This window comes from Rhinolophus sinicus, chromosome 16 (genome assembly GCF_057876585.1).
Source record: "Rhinolophus sinicus isolate RSI-liver-muscle chromosome 16, RSI-T2T, whole genome shotgun sequence".
NCBI lineage: Eukaryota > Metazoa > Chordata > Mammalia > Chiroptera > Rhinolophidae > Rhinolophus > Rhinolophus sinicus.
In genome coordinates, this window is record NC_142516.1 from 137,812,923 (window position 1) to 137,833,378 (window position 20,456).

General features: G+C 46.6%; 1 protein-coding gene across 16 annotated transcripts in view; it reads right to left on the bottom strand.

Moving 5' to 3' along the window:
• Positions 1 to 20,456, bottom strand: part of MCF2L (MCF.2 cell line derived transforming sequence like) — a 169,536-nt gene that overhangs the window by 93,387 nt on the left and 55,693 nt on the right. For 3 of the 16 annotated variants that reach the window (XM_074329544.2, XM_074329542.2, XM_019746582.3), the window contains exon 1: positions 6,202 to 6,912. The exons of 12 other annotated variants lie outside the window; for them this stretch is intronic. In XM_074329544.2, the coding sequence (XP_074185645.2) occupies positions 6,202 to 6,304 (103 nt within the window). In that variant the 5' untranslated portion in view covers positions 6,305 to 6,912. Of the gene's footprint in view, positions 1 to 1,195; positions 1,308 to 6,201; positions 6,913 to 20,456 lie in introns of those variants that run through there. One more of the 16 variants, XM_074329543.2, reaches the window with a different exon arrangement.

Below are 20,456 nucleotides of genomic sequence, written 5' to 3' on the forward strand. Positions count from 1 at the left end.
GCTCCTCTGGTGGGCTCCACTGCCAAGTTCATCACCTTCCCTGCATCTTCCCCAATTAGCCGCTGACCTGGCTCCCATCCTTGGTGTCCTGTCACGGCCATGACAGTAACAGGAGCAATTGGGAAGCATAGCGAACCCACTGGTCTAAGCTGCACTCTTCAGTCTCCCGTCAGCACCCACGCCCGCTTGCCCAGTCACCATGGGTCACTCCTGACAACCCTCCAGGACAAGCCATGTGAATTCTGACAACTACTAACGGACCCTCCAGTGTATACAATGGGTGACACTGACATCAGAGAGTGATACAAAGCTTTATAAATGGCAAAGTTCTAAATCTGATGATTAAAACTCAGAACAAGGGGCCAAAATAAAATGCTGAGGAAACACCCACAGGCTCCTTTCCAGCAGGACCAAGTCCTGGCCACGATGACGTCAAGGTTCTTACCACAGAGAAGGTGGGATTCAACTAATAAAGAAGCAACATCCCCCACCACATTCCAGGAGACTTCCTGAATTTCAAGATTGAACGAAGGCACCCCTTGCCAGACAGGAGACTTGCTCAGCCTGCGCATGGTTGTGGGGCTCTGACAGGCCTGTGCCTGGGAGACCGCCTGGGATTTGCAGCTTCCCGGGAAGCTGACAACGGACACAGCTTTGTGTCATTGAACTGTGCTTAACCGTACAAGGCAGTCAATCTTCAAGTAAGTCACCAGGCTTGCGTCACTGTGTGAAGGGGATAATCAATACCACGTAGTAATGGCTTTTGTTCTGTTTTGCATTTTACACGTGATCCAGCTACAGCTCTGATGAGCTTGGTGCTGGCTGAGCTCTCCCCTCTCAAGTTTAGACTCGCCATGGAGCTTACACTTGCTAGCCAAAGGGAGATCGTTCGCCTTTGGTAGCTGATGACACGACTTAGAGTCATCTAATAAGTTTGGGTAAAAGGCTCATTTACTCATAATCCCCATTCCCTGAGCTATTCCAGATTACAAGGGGATACAGATTACACGTGAGGCATGAAGACATCCTCCCATGCCAACACAAGAAATCTATAAGAACCATCTCCACGTAGCACAACCCAAGTAACTATCACATCAAAGCAATGGCCATCGCAGCCAGAAGCCCTGACTGTTCCCAACATACCTCCTATGAGTGCCCCAAAGGGATGTTGCCTTTTCGGGACCCAAGGACTCACCCTCAGCAACAGAGAGCAGCCAGGAGCACCACTCAGAGTAAATGTAGTAGTTTTTCATTTCAGACACGGAGATTCGGGCAGCATTTCTGTCTCCCATGGCTGAGAAGCACACAGGGAGACACACTCCCCTGCATTCAATCCTGCTGTCATCCTCTGGTTACCCATTAGCCATCCTCCACTGAACTTTGCTCCCTAAAATGTGCATGAAGGACCAGTTGATTTTTTACTTTCGTTTTTACCCATGAACTAGAACAAGATATTAAACGGTGATTACTCTCCTGCAGGCTAACATCTGCTCACTCCACCCTGCTCATTTACATACAGACTCCGGCCTGGCTGGCCAGGTACTGCATGACTGAAAGGAAAAGGAATGTCTGGGCCCATCTTGGACTCAGTTCAAGGCACAAGGGACACCTCTGCTGGCATGACTTCCTTGTGCTTTTAAGCATGCAACGAGAAGATCAAATACAGCTATGTTCCACACAGTCTGGGGAGAGAAGCATATTTGCTCAAAACATTAAATCAGACAATGCTGTTTAGAATGACTCCACGTCACTACCTTCTTCCACCTGATAAAGTCTAATTCTCTGAAAAAAAAGAAAGTTCAATTCTCTAGACACAAGTGAATTTGTCGGAACAAACAAAGGTGGGGCCAGTATTTGTTTCAAGGAAGATGAGCAAAGTGGAGGTACAGGCACCATATTCTAGTGCCCCTCTCGTCCCTTCCCTGCTTTTCCTTCAAGGTCTATGTATCTCAAACAGGTTTAGGGTGTAATGCATGTGCCCCGACTTTCTTTCGGAGCCCAGAGAACTCTTGAGCCCCCTCATACCGAGTAGCAGCTGGCCCTGCCCTGCCCACCACATGGTCTGAGCTCTACGGAGACAGTGGGAAAGATTTCCTCTGACTCCAAGCTCAGAGATCAAAGCAGTGGGCAGAGTCTATAACCCCAACCGCAGGCGCCCAGTGATAAGTCCAGTTACACACTGGAGTCCAAGTTACTTAGACAATGGGGCCGGGGGGAGTGGGGGGAGGGTTATGGGGGATGGGCCTGCAGCCCCAGGGCTCCTTGGGGCTGAAACCCCACCAAGGCCAGACACCTCAGCTCCCCAGCTCTGTGCCTCCTCCAGCCTAAGTCAAGCTCTCCCCAAGCGAGCCTGACAAAACAGCAAGTTTGGGTTAGGAAACCAGAAGCAGTGACTTCCACTACACTGCCTGAAATTTAAAATAAAATAAATACAATAATATAACCAGATTTCTTCAGATCGTGAAACTTCTTCTTACAATCAAGTTGACTAGCAGTCCTAAGGAAATATTTCAATGGAAGTATTTCTCCTCCAAATAAGTGCACTTTAAATAAAACAGCATGCTCTCTTCTTGTCTTTTCAGGTCTCACCAGCTCATCTGGATGTTCCATAAAGTCAAAGAGAACAACAACGGTGAGGATAAGTACTTCCCCCCTGCTTTCTGTAGCTCCTGGAAAGATGAAAACCAAGCTTGCAGGAGTGAATGCTGTTCTGGGCAAGACCCAACGGATCCGATGGCCAAGGGTCAACACATGCTTGTGCTCACCTAAAGCTACTTAAAGGAAACCTGGGGCTTCTCCTCAGGCATCCTCACCTCTCCCTTCTGGGTTCGGCACAGACATGGGCCTCTGCCTCCCAAGATCACAGGAAACATCAGCCCCACAGCCTGTGATCTGGCATTCAAAGCAGGCCATGTGTTATATGGTTCAACTTGGCACAGACAGCAGCTCGTCTCGCTAAGTCGCAGGTCAGATCCCCACCTTAAGCAGTCAGCTGTCCTGGAACAGTCAGAGGAACCCAAGCAAATACTAGAACCATGCTATTGCCTTGGCCTACTTGGGAAAGGGCCTCACCAAAACTTAGTGTTATGATTTCAACATTGTTCGGTGCATTGATTTTCCAAAAGAAAGGAAACATTCCAAAGATGTCACCCATCGAGTGATCCAATGTTTCCAGTATGCACAACTGAGCTATTGTTTTCTTCCCGAATTCCTTCCAAAAGAACCTTTTCTTTTTTTTAAACATGCGACCTTGGAGCCAAACATTTTTCCTTTTTACATTAGCTACCAGGAAGCTCAAAGGGAAATTTCGTGCTTATCTGCAGTGATCAACTGACCCAGTTGCCTCAAATATATTTATTTGCTTCTTTTAATTAATTCTGGTTCTGTTTGAAATTGTTCACGCCAACTGGAAACATGTTTCTAAAAGGAGAATTTTTCAATTCTATGTAAAACAATCCATTTTCTTGGCTTGTTGGAACTCAGTCCCAAATGTACTGGGGCAGAAAAGCAGTGCCCACTAGGCATTTCAGCACCCACTGCAGGTAGTAATCTATTTCTGAAAGTATGGCAGCTCCTTGTAGGACATATCAGAGGTGACATTCACAAGTTATCCCAACTTCCACTTAATTAATGGATAGCACATCCCTTTCTGGTTATCAAAGAAAACTATTATCTTGCAACTATACTTTCTCCCTGTACTCTCCACTTGCAGTGGGAAGTCTGGCGGTTGGATCATCTCCTAACCTGAAGACGCTTCTTTCAATGTTCAACCCAAGGAAAATGGCTGCAGTGCCTGGGGAGGACCCAGAGCCTAGCTTGACACAGACATGCATGCACAGATGGGTTTTTGAGGAAGGAACCAGGACAAACTCACAGGCAGGGAAGAAAGCCGAGGCTGACTGCTTCTCTGGGAGCAAGGAAAAGTTAAATAGCAGGAACCTGAGAGCTTGGTCGCTGCTCTGCAGGTCGTGGGGATTTAACCAGGCAATGCCAGGCTGCACTGGTGCAGGGAGGTTGACAGGGCTGCAGGAGACACACTGACCCAGGGCCTCAAGTGTCAAAGTACTTAATTGCCCACAGTCCACATCGGGTCCTGATTATCAACAGGCAGAGCAACAGCAATAAAGCATCTAATAAATACTAATGAGTAAAAGAGAAGCCATTCAAGTCAGATACCGTGTTTCCCTGAAAATAAGACCTAGCTGGACCATCAGCTCTAATAATGCGTCTTTTGGAGCAAAAATTAATATAAGACCCAGTCTTATTTTACTGTAATATAAGACCGGGTCTTATATAATTATATTATTTTAATATAATACAAGACCAGGTCTTACATTAATTTTTGCTCCAAAAGATGCATTAGAGCTGATGGTCCGACTAGGTCTTATTTTGGGGGAAATACGTAGCACCCTCCTTGTTCATCATTTCTGAAGAGGCTCAGGAAAGACCCTAGCACTGTTGGCTCCCATTTCACAGTGAGGGGACACCTCGGGGGGGGGGCCCTATTTCTCCCAAGGGGACACCCATGGAACACTAGATCCACTTGCCCAGGCCACGTGGCTGATGAGTGGGGTACAGGCTCAAGCCCTGCACCCTCCCTTTCGAAGACTCTGGGCATCAGGATAATAATTCAGTCCTTTCACAATAAGGGGTCCTCGGTGCCACCCTAACAGAGCCAGAGCACAGCTCCCCCATGGCCAGGATGGGTCTGGTCAGGGGACCCCTGCCTAACGCGTGTTGAGTGCACTTCAGAAAGCAGGCTTGGGAGGAGGATGAGAGAGGCACAATGCAGTCTTCACACCCCTGGTGAGTACTGGGCAGGCCGAGGGTCCACACATGGCCCCTCCTAACCACTCCCCGCACTCTGCGTTAGGGCAGAAGTCAGTGGACTCCGTGAGCAGGTCAAAGCCTTGTTATTTTTAACCCTGAATCATTTGCACTGATGTAGCTGAGCTCAGAACCACAACCAAGGAGCAGAAGCAGTCAGGCTTCGTGTGTGAGCTCCGTCCCCAGCCCAAAGGGAAACTGAGGGAGGCTCTCCTGACCACGTCTGAGTCTACCCCTGGGACCGCCAGTCACACCAAGGCCACACACTCAGCCCTGCCCAGGAGGTGCCGCTGGTGAAGGCCTCAAAACGTGAGGGCAGGGAAGGTTTCACATAGGTTTACTGGGCCCACACCGGGCTTCTCTCATCCTCTTCTCAACGCTAAATAGTCAGCCCCAGGTGGGCTTCTCAACGAGAGAGAGAGAGAGAGAGAGAGAGAGAGAGAGAGAGAGAGAGAGAGAGAGAGAGAGAGAGAGAGAGAGAGAGAGAGAGAGAGAGAACGCCATAGGGTCCCCAAACCATGGAGACGCATGGTGCTGGCTCTAAGCTGTTATTTTTGATGTCTTGCACATCACAGACATTGAGGGCATCTGTCCAGGGAACAGATACCACCCTGTCACCCTAACAATTCCTGGGATCACAGATCAGCTGCTGCCCCAAGTTCAGCAGCAAGCCTCACATTTATAGGCCTGGGAGGCAGGAACAGAATGATTGACAAGGCTCTTTTCTCCAACTCAATCTACTTAGAATATCCCCGCTCCTTTGGAAGTTAATTTGTGAAAACATTATTTTGAGACCTGTGAGAATTTCCATGGTGCTGTCTGGCTGAGCAAATGCTTAAAACTCCAATGCCCTTCTTCTAGTAAAAACAGTGCCATTCAGAGAGACACTCACTCAGAGGCTGCCTGCGTTCCTTGGCAGGTAACCGCCTGCCTGAGCCTGGCTCACTGACGTCCAGCTGCAATGGCAGACAGGAGCTCAGATGCTGGGGCAGGATATGAGACGTCTCCATTCCAGTCCCCCACCCACAGGATACCCGTCCAGGCAGCAAAGGTGCAAGCCTAACTTGCAGAGTGTGTTCCCTTTACAAATGTGCTTTCCTTATGTCTGCTCCACTGTCATCCCAACCAAAGCAGGGACATTTAAGTCCAGATTCCTCAGAACCAGAAGACAAAATAAATCAGATAAAACTAGAGCCAAAGTGTGGCTCTAACAAAAACTGCCCAACACTTCATTTCTGACCTTTTAAAAAAGTCTTGCTGGTGGCACACATTTTTTAGTGAAAGAAACATACAGGGAAGTGCCCACCTGCTAAGAGGATACCTGGAGCCTGTCCCCAGGTGCCTTATGGATGGTACCACCCCACCCCGCCTCACCGGGTTGTAGGCGCCTTGAGGTCCCCCGGCGCCTCCAAGTCAGCACACAAAATCGACGCAGGAGGCTCCCTGTGGGCCCCCGTGATGCTCCCCTCTCGGCCATCACGTCGTCTTTCCACCAGGGAAACACAGCAGCAGCAGTAGAGGCTTCGATTCTTCAGGATGGGCTCATGCAAGGGCCAAATGCAGGCCCTGTGTCAGAGCGACGCAGTTTCCACTACTTTGCCGGCACCAAGGACGTGGCGAGGGCACCCGGGTGCTGCTCTGCACGCTGAGCTGGGCACACGACCTCTAGTGACCTTGGGTTTACCAAGGCCGGAGAAAGAACAACAGAGCGACAAGCCCGTTTCCAGGAGTCCCTGACCTCCAACTCCTCACTCCGTACTGACCGCCTGTCCCGACCGCCTGTACCAACAGTCCACTTGGGCAGCTCAGAACCTGCCTTCTCCCTGACCTGCCTCCTGCTACCTGCACCAGGAGAGACCTACTCCCTCTCCTGCGCTTGCCTGCCTTCCACACCTCACAGGACAGGCAGCGGGAGAAAATGCCTGTGCTATCAGGGAAAGACTCCTGCAGAGTGGGGGCAAGGCCTCACCCTGCCAATCTATTTGCAAGTTCTGGGCGTTTCCTTCCTTAGAAAAGGGGGCTTGTGCTGGCTGGATCTCTGAATGTCAAGGAGCTGCTTCGACTGCCCAAGCCAAAAACACCTTCTAAACGAAGGAAGTCTCAAGTTCAAACAAACAACTACAAGGGGGGAAGGAGGGAGGGGAAGCAGCCCCAGCCTTTCTTGAAATAAACTGGAAGTTTCAACGTCGGTTACTCCTGTCTGCTGTCCAGCTTGGGAGAAAGGAAATGATAACACTGCTTTGCTTGGCAAGCCGACACTTTCCACAGGGAGATGCTGAACCCACCCCAAGCCCAAAAGCTCCAGAGCCTGGTGTTCATGTCACTTCCCAGGGGGTGAGCATTCAGGACGGCCCAGTGACAGCCCAGGCTGCTCCTCTTGTCCCAGAGCTGCTGCATGCCAGCTTCACGCTGGGCACAGTCTGGGGTTGGAGATCCTCACCCCTAACTTGCCAGGCGGTCCATTTCAGTGCCTATGCTGAAGGTCACAGAATAAGAGAGTGACAGAGGGTTAGCATTTAGGTCTATCTGAAAGACCACGCTTTACCCCCATGCGCCAAATTTGCCCTTTTGTAAACCAGTGTGATTACAGCAGGCATTCCTGGTTGGCAGCATGAGAATGCACTTATTTAATTTCATTCTTTCAGGGTGCACCACTCCTCCCATGAGTGTTCACAGGCTGTGGGAACCCTGCTACACTGATGTGCCCTTCCCGCTGGAGGATGTGAAGCGAGGAGACAGTCTTGGTCCCAGGACTATGTGCTGTTTCAGCCCCTAAGAGGAAGCATCTCTGGTATCTGTTTTCAGCTTTCCACAAAACTGTGATTCCACCCAGCGCTTTCCTTGATTGTGGAGATTTGCATTTCTAAGCACTAAAGGTGTCAAGAGTGAGAAAGGGCAGGAAGACCAGGGGCTACCTCCACTCCCCCACCCTCCAAGCCTACCTGTTACCTGAGGGTACAGCATACTGGCCTCTGAGATCACTGCAAGAACTCAGGGACTGAAGCCAGCTTACTCTCTGAGCTGCATCTGTAATGAGCTACAAGAAGAAAACCATGCACAAAGCCTAGAAAGTCACTGTCAACACTTCCTTCACCCAGAAGCAAAGGAAAACCACCACAGATTCAAAGCATCGGCAGCCCGTGCTGTCAGGCACTGGAGTTTTCATTTCTGCGCCTCACATTGGCTTCCAAGCAGAGGCCAGTCCCAACACATAATCAGGAGGAAACAGATGGTGCCTTTGATGTGGCACATCCAGAACAAGTCCTCTTCCCAGACCAGGGAACCGACACTTCCACTTAATTCAATCCACAGAGCCCTAGCAAAAGACACCCGGAAACGTGATTGCTACATATCCACAGAGGCAGCTTGCCACTAGGGGATTACTAACTGCAACGAGCTGTCCGCCGTGCATTGTTTCTGAGGCTGGCACTGAATTTCTCTCTGTGTGTCCTTCCCTTCCCCCATGTAAGCGTTATGATATGCAGATAAATTTGTGAAAATTTGGAATGTCAGGGCCATTCCCTGAACAGCTAATAAGTCAGAACACACACATGTGCACACAGGCAGATGGTTTATGATTTAATGTGTTCTTTCCATCAGGTGGGTCTAGGTTAACCCAATTTCCCCTAAGTCTCTAAATATGTCTTAAGGATGTTACTAATTAAAACCGTTCCCAAAAGTCAGTTCTGAGATAGGAACCTCACTCACAATCTGTAAGCTTCTTCGTCTTGTACGTTCGCTACCTCCGGGTTTGGCAAACATCATGAAAACTCGATGGGATTTTCCCAACAGTCGGTGGGCATGGCCTCCTCTAAGCTGCTTGATAGCTCCCCAGTGGGAAAAAAACAAACAAAAGCACTTGAGGTCCAAGTTCTCCCTCACACACTGCTGGCCCACCCTCAGTGTGCTGAGTGAGGGGAAGCTGAAGGAATCAGGCCACTTGAGAAGTGGACTGGCTCTTTTTAGACCCCAGGAGTATATTTTATATGATATGGCCTCAAGCTATGGTTAATTTCATATCAATAAATGGCATGATTTTTGGCAGTAAAAGAGTCTTAAATCAATCATGTCAGGGGAGCAGGGAGTTATTTAGTGTAGTAAGACTACCAAATGAGATGCTGGGTAATTGAAAATTCAATTCTTCCGGGGCTGACACAGGCCGGGAAGCAGTAGCCTGCTGAAACGCTGCATTGAGGCTGCTGGCCATGCTTGAGGACTCAGGTACAAAAAAGCGTTTTCTCTCTTTTCAAAAAAACCATGTACAGGAAACAGTACATGGTGTGCACGTTCAGTGGAGTTGCACGAGGCCAGTGCACACAGGCGCAGAAAGCCAGCACCTGAGGGGAGCTGGCCCCGCCCGGTAGCCCTCCCTCCCACAAACAAGTGCTGCTCCGACTTCTCCTCACTGTGTCCTTTTCCTGGGTTTTTGGCTGGACCTGATGCCCCTGCCCTCCCCTCCTGTGTGTAGATGGTTTGTTATCCTTGTTGTATAGTCTCTCCCATGTCTGGTAAGCACTGAGGTCCACAGGTAGTCACACACCTGATGACCCCTCCCGAGTACCAGCCGTATCACCTGACAGTGCTCTCAGCTATAACCTCACAGTCCTACCTGACGGCGGTTCCTGAAGGAGCCACACTGCCAGTCACTCCTAAACTGTTCAATGATTAACAGGGGCCTTCGAGTTGAGATGCTTCTTCTCATTTTTAATGACAACATCTTCTCTCTAACAAAGACAGAAAGCTCTGGGAGCTGGGCAATTGAGATAACCTGTAAGATACCCTATAGTTCTAAAATTTTGAGGGCCTCTGTAATACAGGAATAAAACCACCAATGGTGAAACAGGTCTTTATAGAGTCTGGAACTGGTTACTCTTAAAAATGAACTTTTTAAACGATGGGCTTAATTTTATAAAATAAAGGATACATCCCACCTGACCAATCTGACAATCTCTAGAGATTATGCCGAAGACATTACGCATTTAGAAATCTATTAAAACATAGATAACAGATGACATGATGGTTTAGGTCTTTTCTAAACTGTGTTTGCAATTATCTTTCAAAGATACAGATTGGGACGTGGCTGGGCCAAATTTTAAATGAAGGTTTTCCCTATGCTAGGAATAAACATGGAGTATGTGAAATGTTTGCTTCTACTTTCCACGTGAGGTTCTAGTACTTAGGAAGTTAAGCAATGGTTAGTGTCTGGAGATTGTTCTAGATCCAGGCAGAATATCACTGTCACAGTCTACCAGGGTGGGCCCACTTTGTTTTGTTGGCCTGGCTTTATCAGGATGGCGCACAGCAGACTCTCCCTAAGTGTCCAGTGAATGAATGAATGAACACGTCCCTATGAATGAGTAATCCTGCCAATACTAAGGACTGGGTTTCAGAAGGAAAAAAACAGTAAAAATTTTAGTTCACTCAGAATTATTAGAGGCATAAAATCATAAAATTGATAAATCCGGGAGACCTAACATCTACATGCATTCCACAACTTTCTGTATTTTTTTATCATTTAAATATCACATGACATGTTCTCCCTTCTTAAGGATCCAGATATCAAAACACTTAAAAAAATTTTTGTCCGTATACATATAAGTCACAAGATGTAAAGTACGGCATAGGGAATCTAGTCAGTGGTACTGTAATAGCTATGTATGATGTCAGAGGGGTAGTAGACTTGGTGGGGGGGTTATCACTTTGTGAGGGGTGTAGATGTCTAATCATTGTGTTGTTTTGTACACCTGAAACTAATTTTAAAAAAAAATAAAGAGCTAAACTCTCCTGGAATCTGAACAATAGACTTGGGGCAAGAGGTAATTCTATTAAAAATGTAACTTTCAAAGAAATTTTTTTCTGTCTTTAAAAACAAAGCATCCTTACAAAAGTGAAGTCATACTTGGGACATTAGTTAGTTCACCATCCCTAAAATTTACAAAAATATCATCAATAAAACTTAATATTAGTTCTTTCCTTTGGTGAATTAAGTGCCACAGCCATGGGTATGACTATAAAGATGAGAAAATCGTTTTCATGCTTTGGGGATTGGATTCATTTCTTTAATACTATTAATAATGAAATAAAGCAAAAAACAACAACACCCCAGAACATTTGATGAAAACCCAATTTAGATAAAGAAAAACCACTTAATCTCTAAAATTAAGAAAGAACATCAACTCTTCTGTATTGTCAAATTTACAGCTTTACATTTTCTTGAAAGTCTCCTCCCAAAAGTTTGATTTCTCTCAGTATTTGTGTATCTCTCGGGATTTGAGCTGGGACAAAGGTTCCTCTGAAGAAGAGAAGAAAGCACTGTACTTTGAAACTCCTTCCTAAAGAGCTATGTGCCCAGAGCCAGCGGAGTCTCTGTATAATTTACCAGCTCCCTTCGGAGAATCCCATCTACATAGTGTATTCCCTCACATGTCCCTTCCTCTCCAAGCCACACACTCTCAGACACTTCCTTTTTCTTCTCATTTCCCTGGAAAATCCTCACATGCTTTGTTACTGGGATTTTTAATCAAATAATACAGTTAATATTATTTGATAATAATAATGGCAGCAACATGTGCTGAGTGCATGAGCCAGGCACTCACTAAGCACATGCATATGTGACAAAGGCATCAATAAGCATTTGCTGAGCTTCCTGCCTGTGGGCCACTCTAAGTGCTTTTCATATGCATTTAAGTCACTTGCTCTTCACATCAACCCTATGAGGTATGTACTGTCATGGATCCACTTTATAGATGGGGAAACAGCATGTCGGCACCACAGGTGGACAGATGGCAGAGCTGGGGTTTGAACCCAAGGTTGTGGCTCCAGTCGGTGATTTCAATCTTTATTTAATAGTCAAACTTGCTCTCTACAGTGGTGCTATTGTTATCCCCCAACGCAGAAAACCTCATTCCCTGTTTTATCTAAATAGTACTATACGTTTTAACTTTAGTATTTAATTAGAATTCGAATTTAGACAACTAGATTTTTGGATGTGTATCAGACAACTGCAATAGCTTAGAACATTTTGAAAAATACAACACATATTTCTTTCTCCAAAACCAGAGGTACAAAATGAATGTGACCAAATAACTTCTTAGTTGATCAGACATATAGGAGTGTGAAAATACTATTTATAACAGTACAAATCCAGCTTCAAAGATTAATGATATGTACTTACATAGAGATGATAATTCTGGCAAAGAGGTGGGTTTAGCCAGATAGAAAGAGCTTCCAACCATGGCTATCCCTGTACGTGGGTCATAGGAGGAAACAAGCAGGTATTTGATGAGCAGCCTTACCGTGTAGAATTAAGTTGCAGAAGCCTACATCTGGTTAAACTGTGAATCAATGGACCCTAAGGGACTGTTAAAATGATTCTCTTCTAGGGAAAATATGTTTATCAAGGATAGCACCCATTTCACTAGTAGCTGAGGCTTGGAACGCTTTTTGTTGCAATGTTTATTAATTGTTATTAATTATATCAAAACAAGGGTCTCTCAGGTCATGTTCTTTTATATTTACTAATCCCTGCTAGTCGGATTCTGGGGAGAATTCTCAGTTATTAAGCTGGTGCAGATGACTGACAGCAAAGGTTCTCTCTCCAGGAACGCCTGCCAAAGGAGCTGCTAAGAACACATGGACTGAGTAAAGCCTGCAGCAAACCTGCCACCCTGAGTGGTCTCTGTAGACGCAGCACCATGTGGTCCCCAGGGGGAGGCTCACAGGAGCCTAGAACATGGTGGTTGTTCTTGTGGAGCTCCAAATGTAGTTGGGGGGACAAAGCTGATCTGCGAAGCAATTAGCAGACAACTGCTGCGAGCAGCATAGAATGAAATGCCACACGAGGGTTAAATGGCAATAAGTGGAAGCCTGGGAGAGCTGACTGATCCAGGAATTGTTTCTGGGAGGAGGGAAGGTGTGTACTGAGCTGAGAGGTGGGAGGGCATTGACAGCATGACTGTCATTTGGAGACACTGGACATAGGCTGGCCAAGGAGGGCGACACGGCAAGAAGCATGTTAAGTGTATGGATAGGGCACCACCAACACAAGACCCACTTAAATCAAAACAGTTTTATGTTTGTTTGCTTGTTTGTTTGTTTTGCTTAAACAAAGGGATAATTAACAAGCAAAAGCAGAAGAATGAATGTGACTGATTTCTACAAATCCAAATTAAGCTTGGTCTCTTCAAGATGCTTAAAGCATGTTTTGTTTGGAATTGCCTTCAAGGTCCCCATTATGCAGCAGGTCCTCAAGCATATCACTGAGTACAACATAGGAACTTAACTCAAGATAATGTAGGAACTTAACTCTTATTTATATCCATAAAAAAAGTCTATGATAAAATTGGTTCCACTATATGAGGTGTGATCAAACAATACAGTGAATGTTTAAATAAAAAAAATTTATTATAGTAAAAGACACATTGCCATTAATCCCCCTCAACATTCTCCCCCTCACTTCAAACACACTTATCCCATGTTCTTGCCACTTTCTGAAGCAGTTCTGGAAGTCCTCTTCCGTGAGTGTCTTTAGTTGCACTGTCATGGCTGCCTCTATGTCCTGGATTGATTCAAAATGTTTACCTTTCATGGTCATTTTGACTTTGGGGGAGAGCCAGAAGTCACACAGTGTCATATCCAGTGAATAAGGTGGATGAGGACACACCATAATGTTTGACAGAAATTGCCGTACCAGAAGGGATGTGTGACATGGAGCGTTGTCATGATGGAGGATGATGTACGGCACACTTTCAAACACACCTTCTCTCAACCACAGCTCATACCCTACTGTCTATACCGAACAAGTTGAAACTTGTCACACACTGTTACTAAGGTTTGATGTGTCACTTCCCATATAGGAGATCCCTGCCTTTCTGTTGGATGGCACTCCACAGCAGCATTCACTGTATTTTGTGATCATAACAGAAAGGCTCCGTGTTACACATCACTTCTGATACGGCAATTTCTGTCAAATAAAAACATTACAGTGTGTCCTCATCCACCTTATTCACCGGATCTGGCACTGTGTGACTTCTGGCTCTTCCAAAGTCAAAATGACCATGAAAGGTAAAAGTTTTGAATCGATTCAGGACATCAAGGCAGCCACAACAGCACAACTAAAGACACTCACGAAAGAGGACTTCCAGAACTGCTTCAGAAAAAGGCAAGAATGATGGGATAAGTGTGTTCAAAGCAAGGGGGAGTATTCTGAGGGGGATTAATGACAATGTGTCTTTTACTGTGATAAATTTTTTAAAATTTAAATAGTCACCGTACTTTTTGATCACACCTTGTACATCATTTCACGTAAAGTCACAGAACCTATTGAGGACATTACGTGAGGCCTTACTGTACTCTAAAGTATACTTAGTGTCTATTGAATACCTCTCTTCAACCACCAACAGTCCTTTTAATGAACAGCTGATGCTCATTTTTTGTATGTTCATGAACATGGAAATCTCAGAGACATTCACAAAATATCTTGAGCAGGGGTAATAATTTTAAAAGCCACTGAATCTGAGCTTCCAGGGCCACTGCACGTTCCCAGCTGGGCTCCCTCTGAGGCAGGGACTCCACTAGGGCATACCAACTCCACTTCCACAGCCTAGGGCCATGCTCACGAGGTACTCCATTTTTGGAGTTCTCTGGAAAACTATTTCCTTTCATTCAAAAGCTACTCAATGATTCACTGCTCTTAACTCTACTGCGTGGATGCCAAGAGAACACCTCTAGTCCTACTCCCACCAGGCAGTAGCTTGCATGCTGAATGGGCACGTACGTGTTTCTGGCAGGTCTTCTGTTTCCCAAAGTCAAAAAGAACATTTCAATATCTGTTTTAAAAATGAGAAGACAATGGAGTAACCCCGAGGCCTGCCATTCTCCCTTTGGATGGCTGGTTGTCCAGCCAACTATTCAGACTATACTATCTGTATTAGTCAGCAAGTGCCACACTAATGCTGCATAACAAACTGCCCCCAACTCAGTGTCATATAAATAGTATTATTATCATGTTCACAGCCCTGTGGAGGTGGTTCTGCTCCACATTTCTCATTTGGGACCCAGGCTTGGGGTGGGGACAATGGCTGCCCTGAGCATGTTTTCACAAGGGATCACTGGGGAGTGGGAAGGGACAGCCCACTGTGCAAGCACATGTGAGCATCAGATCTGGCAAAGCCAGTCACATGGCCAAGTGCAAGTCAAAGGGGGACACATACTCTGCCCTTAGTGGAAGGGAGGGGAGAGTGAGTGCTTGCTGAAAAGGAATCCAAATAATCTCAGTATGCTACAGTCACTCTCCTCTTTGTTCATGAAGGTCAACATAGGATGTAAAGAAAGGCTTTCTTACACTCCAGACACCAAAATATGAAGTTCCTTTGACTTTCACTCTCACACTCTCATAAAAATAGTTACGTTTATTGTTAACTTTGTATATCTTTGTTGGTAGCTGGAGATAAATGCTTTCCTTTCTATGGATACACAATTTAGTCAACCATTTGTACTTTATTTGTGAAAGTCAAGGTAATTAATTAGTAGCTCCTCACGTACACATTTTCTCTTTGAAAATCAGAAAAGTATGCACAAATATTCTATCTTTAGGTGTTTCACCTACCTGCCACAACGCTCAATTCACATTAACACGTGCTTTCTACACCTGCTAGTTTAATACACAGGAGAACATTTATGTGCCAGGCCTGGGGATGTGAAGTCACAGGGCATTGTTTAGACTCAGTGAGCCAATGGATGTGGCAAAGGAGCCACCAAGTAGACAAGTGGGGACAGCACCATGCCCAGGGTTCTGGGTACAGAAGCACACAAATAACAGAACCATGTGGGCAACGGGCCAAGGTGACCCCTGAGCTGGTTCCTGAGGGAGGACCTAGCATTAGCTGAAGGGTGAGCACCAGTGGGCACAGGGTGCCCGCCCTCTTTCCCTTTTGATTCTGTCCCTGAAGTCCACCGAAGGAGGTGGGTGCCCGGCTTTCATCTTCCCACCAACCTGGGCCTTGGCACCCTCCCAGCACCTGTGCAGGCCTCAAGCTTGGGGCATCAGAGTCACCTGGCTGGGGTGGGCCCGAGAATCTGTAATTCTAACAAGGTCTCAGGTGATACCTGGTTGAGGAACCATAGCCTGAGAACCCTGTGTTAAATGGGGGAAATTAGACACACATCCAAAGAATAATTCTAAAGAGGAATAAATCACTAATTGCATCCCACAAGCTTCTTTCTGCTCAGAATCTCCCAAACTCATTCCTGAATCCCTGCTAACAAGATCCATAAAAAAATTTCCTGTGTGAGGTGCTTATTTTTAAAAGTTTTCATAGTCACACCTATCTAGAAATCTAAATGACACATTACAAAATATTCAACAACCCCTCACCAATGTCTATCTCACTTGTTGTATGATGTTTTTCCTAAAGGGCCTCAACAAGTTTTAAAAGTAGATTTGAAAAAAAAGTCCTAAGGATTCTATCACTGAGGCAGAAGACAGCAGGCATAGGGGCGGGACTAATACATCCAATGGAAACCATGCTGGACGGATTTTAATTTTGCTGGATGCTGTAGTCCCTGCATCTGAAGCTCTTACGTGCAGTGTCATGAACATTTCTGTGCAGAAATGCACATATCCCATGCCCCCTGGCTGAGTCACCCTGACAGGTGCAATCAGGGGACCTGACTGCTCTGCCTCCGAGGATGTCCTGGGAAACTTCTTATCTCCCAGGACTGAAAGCCCATTCTGATGCTCTGGTCCCTTAGCTCCCAGCCTGCTGCTCTGCTAAACCGAGTCTCAGCCACACACCACTTTCCCAGGAAGGGCTTATGGCCAGAGAGTGGAGAGCAGCTGGGTGGTTCAGGTGACAGCAGACAGCCAGCACAGTACTCTTCCTTTCCTCTCATTGCCCTCGTCCAACTTGGCCAGCCCGACCTTCAAAACATGTCCAGGACCCCAATGCCCACAACGCCTGCCACCTGCATGCCCACCACCCTGGTTCCGGTAGCCATCCAACTTCTGAACTTGGACTGGGCAATGGCCTCCCTCTCCCATGGCTCCCTCCGCCTTATCAACAAGCAGCTAGATGAGCCTTTAAAATAGGTGAGATCATATCACAAATCTGCTTAAATGTCTCGAAGTTTCCGATTTCCCTCAGAGTCTGAGCTGAGGTTGCAGCTGTGGCCCACAGTTTATGTGCAATCTGGCTGTCATGGGCTGAACAGGGTCCCTCCAAAATTCATATGTTGAAGTCTCAATCCCCAGGACCTCAGAATGTGACTATATTTGGAGAGAGAGCCTCTAAAGACATGATTAAGTAAAATGAGTTCATTAGGGTGGGCCCTAATCCCCTGTGACTGGTGTCCTTATAAGAAGAGGGGATCAGGACAGAGACGTGCACAGAGGGACTACCCTGTGAGGACCCAGAAGGAGGATGGTCATCTACACGCCAAGAAGAGAGGACTCAGAAGGAAGCAACCCTGCTGACACCTTGATCTTGGACTTCCTGCCTCCAGAACTGTGAGAAATAAATGTGTGTGTAAATCTCCCGATTTGCGGTACCTGTGTTACAGCATCCTGAGCTGACTAGTGCGCCGGCCCAAACCCCTCTGCTCCACTCCAGGCTCCGCCCCACCAGCCACCCTGGCCTCCGTGCTGTGCCAACCTCACACACCAAGGGCTTCCAGACCCCATAATGCAAACACGAATAGCTGCATTATGGTCAGAAGGATCTTCCAAAAGCTTGTATAAATATTACACAACATATTCTTAGGGTGTGTTTTGGCATTTCTGGGTTAACTGTTTTCATATATTAAACGAAGCAGACCCTTCACAGGACTGACAGGGGTGCAGGGTGGGGGCTGGGCTCCTGACAGAGCTGTGGGCCTTGGACTGGAGCAGAGCAGGGGAAGGGGAAGGACAGCCCCGGTGATGCCAGCAGCAGGGTGTGGACATCATGGGGGCCGGAGGGAGTGGGTGAGCATCACCAGCAGCCCTGGATGCAGAAGTGTCACAACAAGCCCTTCCAGGGGGAAGGGAAGGAAGCCAGATACCAGCGCTGTCCTAAGTATGACAGGAGCCCTCTGACAGGAGCAGGACACATTCTAACATGAGACCAGAGCTGACGAGAGGGCAGAACTCGAGGGCAGAGCTCTCCACGGGCCAGCGATGGGGGATGACACAATGACTGAGGTGGACATTTCTCTGGTGTCATTGTTACTGTCTTAACGGAACCCTTTGGGTCTGTCCTGTCCCTGGCGTACCCACAGAGGGGTTCCATTAAGACAGTAACAATGAACAGTTACAGAACTGAACAGTTTCTTTAGGAAAAACCCAGAACACAGAAAACAGAATCTCCCTTAGAAGAGCAGACTTACGCAGGGTACAGGCTCCCTAAATCAAAGACAAGAACGTGGCTATATCATCTCCCTCACAGAGTACTTTCTACATATTTGGGCTTGTTCTTCTATGTTCTTTCCCTTTCTATCCCAAATCTGTTTATGCTGCCAAGAATCTTCACCGATCAGGCCTGTCCTAAAAACAATGTCCGTTTTCCGACTTGAGAGTTTTCTAGCAATCTCGGCAACAGAGCTTTCTAAGTCTCACTTCCCCTTGCAATTGAATATGGACACGGCACACAGAGAACACCATTATGGGACGGTTCTGTTTTTTAACAGGACTGTGGCAGAAGGCTGAACACTAACGACTCAACTGTTGCTATAATGATGGGACGGGGACAACATCCCCATCTCCTCAAAGTGGCTGAGTTAGCAACTGGAAGATCAGTTGAAATTTGGCTTCTTGGATTGTGTTAAATTCGGTGTAGGAGATGAGAAGATGGGACAGAATGGATGGGAAGGAGGATGTTTGGTCCAAAGAGTATGAGTACCATGGCTGAACTGCAACCAGAGGAGTGAGGCAGGCTCGTCAGCACCCTTCCCCCACACTCATGTTTCGATGCAAACCCAGGATTTGTTCCTTCAGCATGTAAAGAGCTAAACGTTGTTAGTCTTCATTGGGGGAGGGGGTATTAAGAATTCAAAATATGATACAGCTTCCATTTTTATTGTCTTGTATACAGCCTCATCCATTTATCCCTCTATCCATCTATCTATCACTCATCCACTCATCCATCCTCCATTCATCAATGACAAGTGTTAATATTTTGTTCAAGGTCAATTAATGGAGAAGGTGACACAAGATTTAAAGACTCTTCTACTGCAGTGGTTCTCCATGTTGGGTTCTTGGACTAGCACCATTAGCATCACCCGAACCGTTAAAAATGTAAATTCTCAGGCCCTGCCCCAGACTCCCTGAATCAGAAACTCTGGGAGTGGGCACAGGTATCTGTGAGGACTCTCTCCAGATGATTCAGATGCTCTAATTTGAGGACCACTGTTTTGCATGCGGAAAATGCTTGAATCGACTAGATCCATTAGCATTTCACCCTCAAATATGTATTGCTTTTGCACCGACAACTGCAAATATAAAGAGAAAAACCCAAATCATGAAAATGCTGGAAAAGGAGCCCTGCCACATAGGAGAGGAGCTTTTGCCACTGGAAAGTGCTCCTGGCTTTGTGATTAAAGATTCCATTCAAGAGTATATAACATTTTAAATTCTCAAGGTCAAGAGATACTGGTTCACAGACCACATGGGCGGCATGCTTTATCCTCCTTTACGCGCAGACTAACCTAGATAATGAATGTTCTGGACGAGTGGGAGCAACATATAAACCTGAAGTTAAAATAAAGCAAGTGGCAGCATGTTTGGACAAGCAAAGATCAAATGCCTGTCGGTTCAGGGTGGAACCATGGAGGGTCTCGCTCTGTGCAGCCGAAATAGCCACAAAGCCCTGTACAAGACCACACCCTCAGCTTTAACCCTGTCGTAAACAGGCCAGGCCCCCTGCTCTGAATTACTACACCAACCTGTCGACCAACCTCCTGGTACCACCAGCCCACATCTGCCACTGATCCCAAATCACCCTGGAGGCAGAGCAACCCTATGACCTCCATGTAAACGCCATTCTGCTACAGATAAGGAATTTCTTCTGAGGAAGTAGTTTGGATTTAGACCTGAATCGGTGAGTAGGTTTCCATCGACCTACATCGCCATCCCCACATGAGAGTCTGTAACATGCCCCATGCTCAGTGTGTGGCACTGTGTCAACACCACCTGGGATACAGCCCTACAGCCCACATCATGTCTCACAGCCCCCACTCAGTCGTGCCTCACACACAGCATGAGTGAAAAATGGATTTGTGCCCAAGGAAGAGGCAGTGTGAACGGGAGAGAAGCAGGGAAGCTGGGCATGTTGACCTGGATTGAAAAGCATCTTGGTAAATCTGCAACTGCTCGTAGCACAGATGTGTCAAAGGACACACATCTGAGAGTTTCTGTTTAGAATGAGACCATGGTCAAGATAAGGACCTGGCTGGAAACACGCATTCAATGAGTGGTCAGTGTCATTCCTGCTGTTTGGAGATAGCCTTTTTACAATTCAACATGCACATGTGTCTTTTGGAGCTCAAGAAACAAAACCTCCATCCTTAAAACCTAGGGTATGACATCACTCTTGGAACAGTTCCTGCTCTGTAATTCTGACTCCAGGCCCAATGCAGAGAGTGTGAAGAGCAGGAGG